This window comes from Fulmarus glacialis, unplaced genomic scaffold, assembly GCF_000690835.1.
Source record: "Fulmarus glacialis isolate BGI_N327 unplaced genomic scaffold, ASM69083v1 scaffold10242, whole genome shotgun sequence".
Classification (NCBI taxonomy): Eukaryota; Metazoa; Chordata; class Aves; order Procellariiformes; family Procellariidae; genus Fulmarus; species Fulmarus glacialis.
In genome coordinates, this window is record NW_009198449.1 from 27,840 (window position 1) to 40,322 (window position 12,483).

The 12,483-nt window shown below is 36.2% G+C and overlaps 1 protein-coding gene across 1 annotated transcript in view; it reads left to right on the forward strand.

The window, feature by feature from the left end:
• Positions 1 to 12,483, forward strand: part of LOC104073211 (neuroblastoma-amplified sequence-like) — a gene marked incomplete at its 5' end in the record, with an annotated part of 45,743 nt that overhangs the window by 24,181 nt on the left and 9,079 nt on the right. Inside the window, one exon of the mRNA XM_009572906.1 lies at positions 10,246 to 10,374. Within this exon, the coding sequence (XP_009571201.1) occupies positions 10,246 to 10,374 (129 nt within the window). The remainder of the gene's footprint in view (positions 1 to 10,245; positions 10,375 to 12,483) is intronic.

Consider the following 12,483-nt stretch of genomic DNA (forward strand, 5'->3'; position numbering starts at 1 on the left):
TCTTTGTAGCTCATTTCTAGTGCTTTCAGAAAACATACATGATATTTTAATAGTAGACAGCATGATCATAGTTATGAGCCCTTTTTGTAAATTATTTTTTCCTCCACTTAGCTGTATTGGCTTAGTCAACTATATTTTGGACTTCTGGGCGTTTTTTTGGGGTGCTTTGCGTTTTTTGTTCTGTTTTTTAACAAGTCTAAAGGACAAACATTAAGTACTTGTTTTAAGGACTTAACCTAAATTTAAATCTAGGCCATGAAATTTCACATTTTATATAAAACTAAAATGTGTATTTCTTTCGTCTACAGAAATAATATATTTGGTATGCAGAAATGTTCTCAAATTTTGACTTTTATAGTCAGTGTGCTGTCATTAAAATGAATTTAAGTGAACTAAAAACATTCCTGAAATGAAGTTCTGTCCTCATTCCACCCTCAATCCTGCCACCTCAAGTATGATTGGTTTTAAAAAGTCAGGTACAGCTCTCTTTAGTATTCCTTGATATGAGACAGGGTAAGTTTCATAAGCTCTTGTAAAGTAGATAGATTCCCCTCCCCCCTCCCTTCAACTGCCTCTTGTTATAGTGTGCTGGGAATAGTTTACAATTCTTTTTGTTATTTTTAATTTTATTAATTTGTATTATTTGACTTTGTAAATCCTGGAATTATTCATGCCAGCCAGGAAGCAGAGGCTGTGTTCTAAGTAGGAGGCCCAGCAACGATCAAAAAAAATCTTTGGTACTTTCCATCTTCTTTATCTGAACCTTCTCTCCTCTCTCTCCCCGTTGTCATTGACGGTCACTATCATACGCCCATCTCTGCATCTTTGGGAAGGCTACTGCAAGTGTGCTCTGCTCTGCTCTGGGGTCTTCTCCTCTTCTTGCATTGCTTATTCTTCTCTCTTCTGCCTCTGCATACTTCCATGTTAACAGCATTCAATTATGCTTACCAGCTTAGGGGTTTTTTATACATATGTTCCTGAAATGGTGTTTCTGAAAAACCTGACTTGATGGCTGGGTTGGAGTAAGGAGCAGAAACTGTTTTGTTAGTGAGGTTTGCAACAATCTCATTTTAAAGCAAGTTGTATTAAGAAATTCTTGAGCAAAGAGGAAAACTGCAAGCAGTTAAGCCAATTGTTTAGCCATATGTATTAAGATTTTTGTTTAATCTTTACTTATTTTTTCCTCCTCTGCTTCAGAAAAGGGTCGTTGTTGCTAACCGATTGTTTACTGCCAATGTAACGATATGTGCAGGATCTGCGGAATTTAAGTCTTGAGTCATCTGAATAGTTACAATTTTGGTTTTCAGCTTAACAGTAAATATCTAATACTTATAACTGAATACAAAGCTAGAAAATACAGTTTACATTCTATAAAGGCTCAAAAGGAAGGAGAAGTAGAACAACTGAAGTTTGGGGTTTTTTCAGTAGCCTTTTATGGTTTTTTCAAAGAATTTTGGTGACCTCTCTGTTACTGATAAGTCTGTGCTTTTTAATGGGTTTTTTTTAGCTCTTGTATTTGAAAACACTCCAGCTAGAATAATGCTCATTATTCACCTGCAAATATGATTCTCTTCATACCACAATATGTGAGGAAACAGAGGAGGTAGCTTGGTTGTTTCAGTCAGCACTCAAAACCATATACTTTTAAAATTTTTATTTTCACACTCTTGTTATGCATGCATGCTTTTCCATCTAGGTGTCTCATATTCAGATGTCATTTTAAGTACTTCATAAAGATGTTTTTAAAAAAAATGATTGACAGTACCTGAAGCTCTGCAGTCCTTTGGAACTTGCTGCCTACATTCAAAAGACATTATTTTTTTTTTTTTTAAATATTGATAAGGTGTTTTGGAACTCAAAAAGACCAGTTTTTAGCAACTCAATACCTTAGTTCACCTTTCTTTTTTTAACTCAATCCAAAATTTCCGTCTTTTGGTTCCGGGCAAAAAAATAATGTGTTCATGCTGAGTTTTTTAAAGAATTACTTTTTTCATGTTGAGAAATAACTTTTTTTTTTAACCATAGTTGAACTAAGGTAAAATTCAGGAGAGAAGAAAACTGAATTCTACTTGTAGGTGTCAGATTTTTGGTTAACTGAATCTTGTTTTTATTTAGAGATAGCAGATAATGGATATTTATTAATAGATCACACAAGTATTTGAAATAATTATAAGGAATTGTGTTGAGAAAAGCTTTATATATGTAAAGTATATATCTGATACTTTACTTAAATAAATAAACCTGCACATGGCAAGCCTTGTGGCCGTGCATCTTTCTGATTATTTCTAACTTCTGTGTTCCATAGTGTGATTTTTGTTTTCTTTTTCTAATGGGAAATTCTTACAGGTTTTCTTAATGTACTCTGGAGGCAGCAGCTATAAAAATGGAAATTCATTACGACTCTCCGTGCCTCTAAGCAAGAGATGGATTACATAGCAGGAGCTATCAATTTAACCAGTGGCAAAGATGGAGTTGCAAGGTTTTTTTCCATCTACTGACCTTACTGGGGGTTCAGAGATTAAGTGCATCATGTTCTGCTTGTTGAATAAGCTGGCATCTTTGGGTTTGACCCATCAGGTCGGAAGGAGAGGAGAGGAGGAGCTCTGCTATTCCCAGCCAGCTCTGCTTGTGGCAGCTCTGTGCTCAGTGACTGTGACTGATGGAAAGGCTCAATTAAGTTGTCAGAAGGAATAAAGATAATGACTTCTATTTAGTTTGCATTCAAAGTTACCCAGTTCTAGCATCTTTGTCTGGTTCTCCTGTTAGGATATAATGTCAACTTTATGTGGAGCTGGTTTTATTTGTTTACAGTATGTATTTTCAAAAGTGGAAGATGAGCAGGAGAGAGCTTTTATATGTGAAATAGTAGATATTGGTGGTTGTCCTCTCCAGAGTTGTCAGACCTATTCCTTGGTATATGTCAATCCAACGCTCTTAACAGACTCCATTTGCAGTGATATTAATGTGTTACTTTCAAATTGCTGCTAAATAATATCTTTGAAAAGCAGCACTTTACTACTCCTTCCCACATGTGCTGGATGAGTATCTTAATTTACACTAAATTGTAAGACCAACGTGCCAGATTTGGTCTTGCTGTGATTTTTTTTTTTTAATAATTATTTTTTTCCTACAAACTAAAATGAAAAGTTTTCTGTATCTTTGGGATGCTGATTAATGGCCAAAGAGATTGATGAGGTGATTTTTAAACGATGTTTTGTGCCTTCCTAAGTTTACGCATAGATGAACATAGTGGTTGCGTTACCGTGGCTTGATATGATCATGATCTAAGCTGTGACTGTGCATGATTTTAGACCATTGTAGATGGAAATTGAAATGCATTAACTTAATTCACATTAGGAAAATAGCAGTGTGGATGTGTTCCAGTGTTACACTTCACGCTATCGTTTAAAAGCTCCAGTCTGCTACCCATTTCTGTCAGCACATCCAGTCCTAGCAAGTACACCTATCACTTACAAAAGTAGCCAGGCATCTCCATGATCTAGCAAATAGTGGTCGTAGGCCAAGAAAGGTTCCAGCAACAAAAGTTTATAAGTAAACATTGCCTTTGTCATCATGCATGATAAAATTTACTTGTATCTACTGTCTGCTGTCTAAGTCTGACTGTGTAATGGTGGCACTGCATGAAGTTTGGTGTGGAATGAAAAGAACATTTTGAATACGTAAAACAAATGTATCTGCATCCATATCTACTAATAGACAAGTACAGATGCATGTACTTTCGCTCTCCTACCCTGTTTCGATGGGCTATAAAAAAAGTTTCTTTTTATTTGTACTTGTTGGACCTGAAAATTAAAATATGAATCTTGGAAATATTTTCTCCACTCAGAAGCAAGAGACAGATACTTGAGAGACAGATGCTGTTAGAATGTGATCAAAGCAAACAAAATTAGGAATGCTGGATTCCTGTCACCCCTCCCTCGATACCATTCTGCTTAGGAAATTAGCTGGTATAAAGCCAGGAGAAGCTGTTCCTATGCTATTCCAATTTGATTGATCTTATCTGGTGCGTGATTCTTCAGGGATTGTTACAGCATGTCATAATTCAAAGTACTTTAAGCTTCTTTTTGCATTGGAAGAATGATGGCATCAGGATAGTAACTTATCTCAAAACCTTTTACTCTCTCTTTCATGAGATTGTACTTTACTTCACAAAAAAAAGAAAAAAAGAAAAAAAAAACACCTACAGAAAATGGTAGGAGTGTGTATATTTATATTCTGTATACATCTGTCTTTTTTCTGGGCAGATCATGCACACATGATAATCTCTGGGTGAAACTGGGGACTGTTATGCTACAGAGATGCCCACCTGAGGAAAAGGAGAACACAGGAAATGAAATTTTGAAAATATGCCGTTCTTTGTATGAGACAAAGCACATGCTCCCTGTCGAGGTAAGTTTTAACTTTGGGTGTCATGGATATGAGTCTTGTTTTGGGGTCCCAACTACAAGAAAGATGTTGCCATATTGGATCAAGTCCGGTGAAGAGCTAACAAGATGATTAGGGGGATGGAGCACAATACATGCAGAGAGGCTGAGAGAATTGGGTTCATTCTGTCTTAAGAAGAGATGGCTAAGGGAGATCATATTGCTGTCTTTAAATATGCGGATGAGGAAACATGTGGAGGAGATGGAGCCAGCCTCTTCTCAGAGATGCTCAGTGATACATAAGAGGCAATAGAGACAAGTTACATCATCAAAAACTCTCATTACATACAAGGAAAATGTTTTTCACCATTGAAGTGGTGAAACATTAGAATAGATGGGTGCCTAGAAGAAACATGGAGTCTCTGTCCCTGGAGGTGTTGTGAACTTGACTGGATCACATCATGGGCAATTTGATCCTGTTGGACTTGCTTTGAGTGGGGGCTAGTTGGACTAGCTGACCTTTAGAGGTCTGTTCCAGTATAAATTATTCTTTGAAGTATTTATAGAAAGGCTTTAATAGTGCATTGTCATTGATGTCAGTGTGGCAAAAGCTGTTAATTAAATAATCAGTAATTTTCTCACTAATAAATGCATAAAGATTTAGTGAGGAATCCTTAAAAAATGTGTTGGTGATGAAAAAAATTAATATACAAGTAATTGCTTTGTAATAATCATGGTGTTCTGTCTTACTTAACTACGTATGTATACTTCAAGCATCTCTTAAGTATAAAATTATTGAAGTATTTTGTGTGTAAACATTGTATACTAATGAAGACAGATTTGAGAAATGCTTAATAAACTTCACAGAACTTTAGTCATGTGCATATTTTTAGCAGGCTGATTAATCCCTTATCATCATCTTCATGCAATCACAGTCTGTTATAGAAAACAGCTGACGTTAAGACTAGAAGCAGAATAGAAACAACACATTCTGCTTAAAATACAGACAGGTGTAGTGTGGTTTTTTTAAATATTCAAACAGACTGATTTGAGTCAAGTTCAAAATCTATGTAAAACATGATTCCAGAAGGTGTCAGTAAGCTGAAATGATAAATACATATATTCATTCATTCATTCCGCCAAAAATTTTGGTGGAAGGCAGGTCTCCCTATATCTGGGACTGGCGTAAGTATATGTGGCTTTTCTTTACAAGGCATTGAATGGTGCATCATAGCTTGTAAACTCATGATCTTACTCATGCACAGGAGTAGTCAAACTTTGTCAAAGTAGAATTTTCTAACTGTGCCTCAGTGGACTAGGAAGACAAATCCCACCGAAGGTCAGTGTTGTACAGCAGTCAGTTCACCAAGAGTTCTGCTCAAGAATGGTCATGGTTTGCTCAATTCTCTTAATTGCGTAAACTTTTTCTTGAATTCCATAACAAGTCCTTATTTATACACAGTTTTGGTATTGGTTGCCAGCTTTGGTTGGAGGTGCCTGCTTTTTTTAATGGTGCAGGATGTTGGAAGAGCCCTCTGTGTAGGTGTGAATTTACAGATATGGTATGAAGATATTCTGGTCCTCAAACATAAAATAGCTTTACCAATGTAAAATACCTTTTTTAAGACTAGAATGCTGTACAGCAACAGGAGTTGCACTAAAATGTGTAGTTGTACAGTTACCTACAAACACAGGCTGTATTGCTTTAAGTCTCTACTTGGGAAGAGGGGGAATGACATGGATAAATTTAAGTAATTTATTTGTATGCACGGCTACGGTACTTAAGCGCACAAATTAGAGAGTTGAGATCACATGGCTGAATAAGATGAACATCTGATTACTGACAATTAACCTGTTTAGGTGACTTCACATTTCAATAAATACACTGATTAAGAAGACAGACCTAGAATGATGGAATTCTAGAAACTGAGGTATCAATTTATCACCATGAATAACATTTGCCATTCTAAAGTCCAAAGATTGTGATGGAAAAAACATTTAACTTCAAGTCGTGATGGTGTAGAAGTTAGAAAAACTGTTTCCTCAGATGTTTCTCTCTTCTTTTATTCCACCTCCTGCTGGTCTTTCTAGTTTTTTTTACAGCCAAGTTCTTTTTTAATGTCTTCTGGGGAGTTGCATAGCTTTACTCTTTGTATCTGGGGGAGGGGGTGCGGGGAGAGGGGTTATTTGCATCATTCAGTGGGTAGATTTTTCCATTCCTCTTAGTTGAAATAAGCATTGTTTTATTTGCTTGGAATGCATATTTGTTTGGACTGTTTGACATCTCCTGCACTGCCTGATTAATCTCTTTAGAAAGGGGCAAATCCTTCTCCCCCCAGTAAGTGTTAAAAGTGTGACTCCTCTGAATATCTCATGTTTTTCTATCAACCTGTGGGTCACGTGTCAGTTAACATAAACACCTAAATGGGAGAATGCATCTAGTCTCTTACCTGTAATCACCCGGGGGTCCTAGTGGCCATAAGATGCTTATCTCCTAGAATTATATAGCAGCCAGTTGGTCTCCTTTTTTCTATTTCTGTAGCTAGTTGTTCCTGTTTTTTATATATGAGTTTACATTGTATGTTTTTCTTCATTCACAGTTGTCTCTGATCATTTTGTTCAGATAATTTTGAATTTAAATGCTGCCCTTTGGTCTGCGTTCAGCCTCTCCAGGCACAATAGTGTTTGTACTCATTATCCAGCCCTTCAAGCCATCCATGAAAATACTGAATAATACTGAACCCAAAACAGACTCCTATGAAATCCATTTTATATGCCTCACTGGTGTTACAGTGAACCATTGATAGCTGCATAACTAGACAGAAGGCAAAAGTTATCTTACAAAAGTTTCAGCTAAATCCAGATTTTGGTTACTTCTCACAGATAATATCATACCCCCTCTAAAGCGCAGCCCCTCAGTGCAGGCAGGCAGACACTCAAAATGCTTTCGAGTGCTTATTGCAGAAAAGAAGAGCCACTTGTGTTGCTCTGAGAAGTGCTGTGAGTGGTGGCTTGCTGCTTAGGGTTGGATTTCCAATTGCTGCCCAGGGCAGCAGTGCCATCATTTGTGGCAGACGTACAAGGAGGTGTTTGTACTATTTAGGCAGTCTGCTTGGCACGTTGTCCACTCCCTTCCTGTGGGAAAAGGGATGGAGGCAACTCCAAGGGTTTGCAAGTTGGACCACTCTATCCTACACCTTATTTCCTTGGTGCCTCTGACAGTGTTTCATGTCACATTTTCAAAGTGTTGCTAAACTTAAAATATGCCATAGTGATGGCCTTATTCTTAACCTGTTGCAGGGGCTTTTAGGAACGTATTTCTGTACAAGAACCAATTGAGTTTAATTTGTACCATTTCAATTTTTAGCATAAGGCATGATATTTTAACAGTGAGTAAAATCAATTGTTGGAATGTATACTTCTCCTTCAAGAGAGATGATGGATTTTGTAGGTAAGACTGGATATATCTGCTAGACATATTATAATCAGGCACAAAGTTAATCAAGTCATCTGAGTGGTACCTACCTGAAATCTAATGGCATTTGGCTTCAAGATCTGCTAATGTAAGATAAACAGAAGTTAATTGGATAGCTAAGCATGTGTTTTCTTATGTGGAGGCCTTTATGCCTCTGTGATGAACAAAGCAGATTGTGTTAGAACATGTCCCAGTGGAATGTGTAACCAGTACTAGAGTATAATTGTAAAGCATCTAAGAAGAAAACAAAATGCTGACATATCATCTGAGTTAAATGTTACTGCTTTGAAAATAGCAATGCTAATATCTGTATTACTGCATTTGCTTGCTGAGAGATAAAATTTTTCTTTTCTTTTAAAGCGGCTCATTGAGACAGAAAACTGATTCAACATCTGCATCTTTTCTGTCTCTGCCCTGTTGCTTTAAAAATGTACAGTACCTAGTTACATTTTACAATTTGCTTAGTCTCCTTTCCTTCCTCTACAACCCCAAAATATGATTTGAGGTTCTTTTAGAGAGCCTTTTTATAATATGAATTATTTCTTGTGACACTACTTCTCTGTTTAGTTTTGGGAGGCTTTCAGACAGAAAAAGCAAGTATGGTAAAGTTACTGTTTTGTTCAGGTTATGTATCTTATGATTCAGAATTTATTTTTCTGAACATAAGCTGCATTTATTGCCATGGATACACCTTTTCAAGAAAAGGAGACCTGTAATGTGAATAACTTTGCATTCAGTAAGTTTGCTGGTATGGCAGCTCAAAAGAAATACAATGGAATATGAAATTATCAGAAGTTTAATAAGCATACGACTGATCAGACATAGCTTAACATATTTATTTGATCTTCTTATTCCTTGATCCTATATCATATCCTTCACCAAAAACATCATCGGTACCAATACAGAATACAAATTTAGAGGAACAAGTCTGGGTAGGGGAACAAGCCTTGTCTCTGTGACTCAGAGCTCAGTGTGATAGAATATATCCTTCTAGACAGTGTTTCTTGAAGGTATGAATTTAGAAAAGACTGAGCAAAAGATGTAAAAAAATACATGATTTGCATTCTCTCAACTTAATATTTAGCTGATGAGCTCCTTTGACAATTGCTCTCTGAATGTTGGAGTGAAACAGAGAGCACCTCTAAGCGCTGGTTACCATTTTCAAGGTGATTATCATACAATACCCAGAGCACTTAGTGTAAGTTGTCCTGGAATATGGGACATCTTTTGAGCAATTGCTCACCACCCATGCTGACTGATAACCATGTAGCGACGCTACTTCCCGGACCACGCCTACCATTCATATACTGAGCATGACGTCACATGGTATGGAATACCCCGTTGGCCAGCTGGGCCAGCTGTCCCTGGCTATGCTCCCTCACATTGCTGCTTTTTTTTTTTTTTTTTTTTAATTGAAAACATCAGTGTGTTATCAACGTTCTTCTCATACTAAATCAAAACACAGCACTAGGAAGAAATTCAACTCTATCCCAGCCAAAACCAGGACAACGGGCATCATTGGGAAGTGGTTGTGGCAAATGACCAAAATTCTTGGAAATTACAAAAAGGGAAAGGGAAGTTATAATTTGATTTATAACATAATTTGTTAGTTGAAATACTTTTTGAAGTATAAATTAATAAATCGCTGCAATGTTGAGGAAAAACAAAACCACAAGTTACATGTAGGAGATTTTTATTTATTTATTTATTTTTAACTAAAAGCCAAGGTAAAGATTTGGAAATGCACAGTAGGTTTGTTGTTTGTTTGTTTTTAAGATACTTCTCTGGCCAGTTTCTTCTTACAGAAGATTTATGATGCTAAATTTATGCTATCTTATAAAATATGACAAATTAGATAAATGAGGGAAAGTTAATTTGCTAAGCTTTAATTGTGTATGAAAATTTGTGTAAAATTTGAAGATATTTTTGCAACAGAGCTTTATAATGTTGAACTCAGGTATGTATTGTTATTCTCTCTTTATTTTGTTCCATTTTTATGATTGCATAATTGAGTTACAGAAATGTCATGGGTGTCTGTTAAGTTTCTTCCTGTGCTTTGCAGTATTTCAGTAAGCACAAATACATTAGTCCCACAGAGAGCTGTGATTGCTCTATTGTTCTTTCAGTAAAACTCCAGGTTGTAATGGTGATTCAGTACCTGCCTTGTCTTAATATAACAAACGTTGCACTTATAACCCACTATTGCACATTTTTTAAAAATTTGTTCTTTCCAGTTTCTGAAGAGTTATTTCCAACAGGGAGTTCATTTGTTTCAAAAGTTGGTTTTCGTTTTGCATTTGACATAGAATTTTCATAAATTTTAGTGTGAATGATGACATTAGTATCTCCAGACATCTCACCAAACGAGTTTACTTTTATTTTCAGTGTACAAAAGAACTATGTTTGCTGCTGCTTAACCAGTCCCTCCTGCTGCCATCCCTGAAACTGCTGGTGGAAAGCAAAGATCAAGATCTTCATGCTGTGGCACTGGAGCAGATAACAGCTGTTGCTAAGGTATGAGCGGTTGAATTAACCATCTTTCAGAGTTTGAGGTAATAAATTAGCTCTTTTATCTTCATATAGTAACCAAAGACCATTGAGACCCTTATCGTTATTAAGGTTTTCCACAGCTATTGTGTCCACACTGAGCAGTAACTCAGGGCTAGTAAGATCTTTTATATATACTTGAGGTGATTAAAACTCATAGCGCTTTCTTTAAATTATCTAGTATGTTATTTTAAGTCAGAGTAGTGGAACAGAAACTATTCTGTTTATAAAGTAGATTGTGACCTCTGTGTTCATATTCTAGCACTTTTGGGGTTTTTTAAAGTGATAATAGTACATCAGATGAGTTAGCTTATTTCTGACAAACTTGGCAGTCTGTTCATACACACATGGAGAATTGTTATATCGCTGTTTTTGTTGTACAAAGGTTAAAATGCAAGATGGTATGTTTGGGGACTTTCATGCAATTCAAAACAGGTTTTATTTGATACTGCAGCAAAGTTTCTGGAGAAAAAAACCTAAATACTGTCTTTTTTTCTTTGGACAAGAACTGAAAGACATTACTGTATATTTTTCAATTGTTATATAAAGTTACACTACTCTCTTTTTTTCCTGCGTATTTGCTTTTCAGTTAAGAAGAAACACCTAAAAAGGTGAAAGCTAGTCTCCTAGGCAAAAGCATTATATTATCTTTTATCTTTTTTTCTGAAAAACTGAGGTGGTTTTAAAACTTCTTCAAGCTCTTAATTGAACTTGTGCATGTACAACCTGACTTTCTTGGATGTTATGTTAGCTATGGTCTACGATCTAGCACTCTACCACAAAAGAGAAGGGAAGTATTGTCTCAGACCTTTACATGAAAGGGAATAGCTTTCCTGTCTGGCTGAATTAACTGCATTGAACATTTCCAGAATTATCATATTTAGGTAGGAAAACCACATCTCTAATATTTCCAAATTCTGCACCACCTCTTAGGGAGGCCTTGTTGTGTATTACAATATAAAATAATAATTGATGGTAAATTTCCTGTATGCTACTTCAAAATGAAACTGCCCATATGGAAACAGAAATGGAACTGTGTATCTTTTTAAAATAAGCATCCACAAAACACAAAAGCTTTGAAAATGTGATTTGTAGGAATTCAGATTGAAATTATAATTTTTTTCTGAGACACACAAAGTAGGCAAACATTCCCCCATTTCTGCAGGAGCCTTCTAGGGCAGGGCCTCTGCTCTAGTTATATTAATTGCAACAATTTTTCAGATTCCTTGGTTGCAACTAACGGTGCAATCCTATCCCCTACTTTCACACCATCCTCTGTTCCCTAGGAAAGGTGTTCTGCATCCTGCTCTTCCCAAGATTCTCCCATAAGTCTCTTCTCCTCACTTACTCCTCCTCATGTGCTGTGTCTTTCCTTCTTATGCTGCACACTGTATTCCAGAAGCTTTCTCTTTTTGCATCCATTGGATAGCTTAAGAAAGGATTTATCTCCTTCCCCTTCAGGAGGACTCCAGAACACAGCGGTAAAGACCAGTCAGAAAAGCAATAGGTCTGGAAGCATAGGCTCTATCTCAGATGTTGCTAATTTTCCTTCAAAAGGACTTAGTTAGCAAAATGGATGAAACACCAGCTTTTTTAATCTGTTCTCTATGAACATTTAAAATGGATGCATGGAAGGTGGCAGGGCATATGATATGAATACACAACTGCTTGTATCAAAATTCCAATGTCATAGTTAGCATCCACTATGAATTTGGAGTATTTCCTAGTTGAGTTTGGCATTCTAAGCAAAGAACCCTTTTCCTCATACAAATAAACCACAAATTTTCTGAATTTACCACAGAATGTGATTGTATAAATATTAACTACCAAAACAATAGTAGATTATCTTTAGTATATTGATAGTTTTCTTTTACCACCTGCAATTTTAGATTTTGTGTCTGCAAAGCAAGGTTTTTTTGTAACTGTTTTTAAACAAGATCTCACAGAAAAGCAATCGGGGATCTGATATATGCAAGCACTTTCTCAACTATATGTTCTTGTTAACCTTTTAAAATTGACTTTTTTGTTAACAGATGAAAACTGCTATGTAAGTGACTAGCTCTGAAGCTTGCCAGC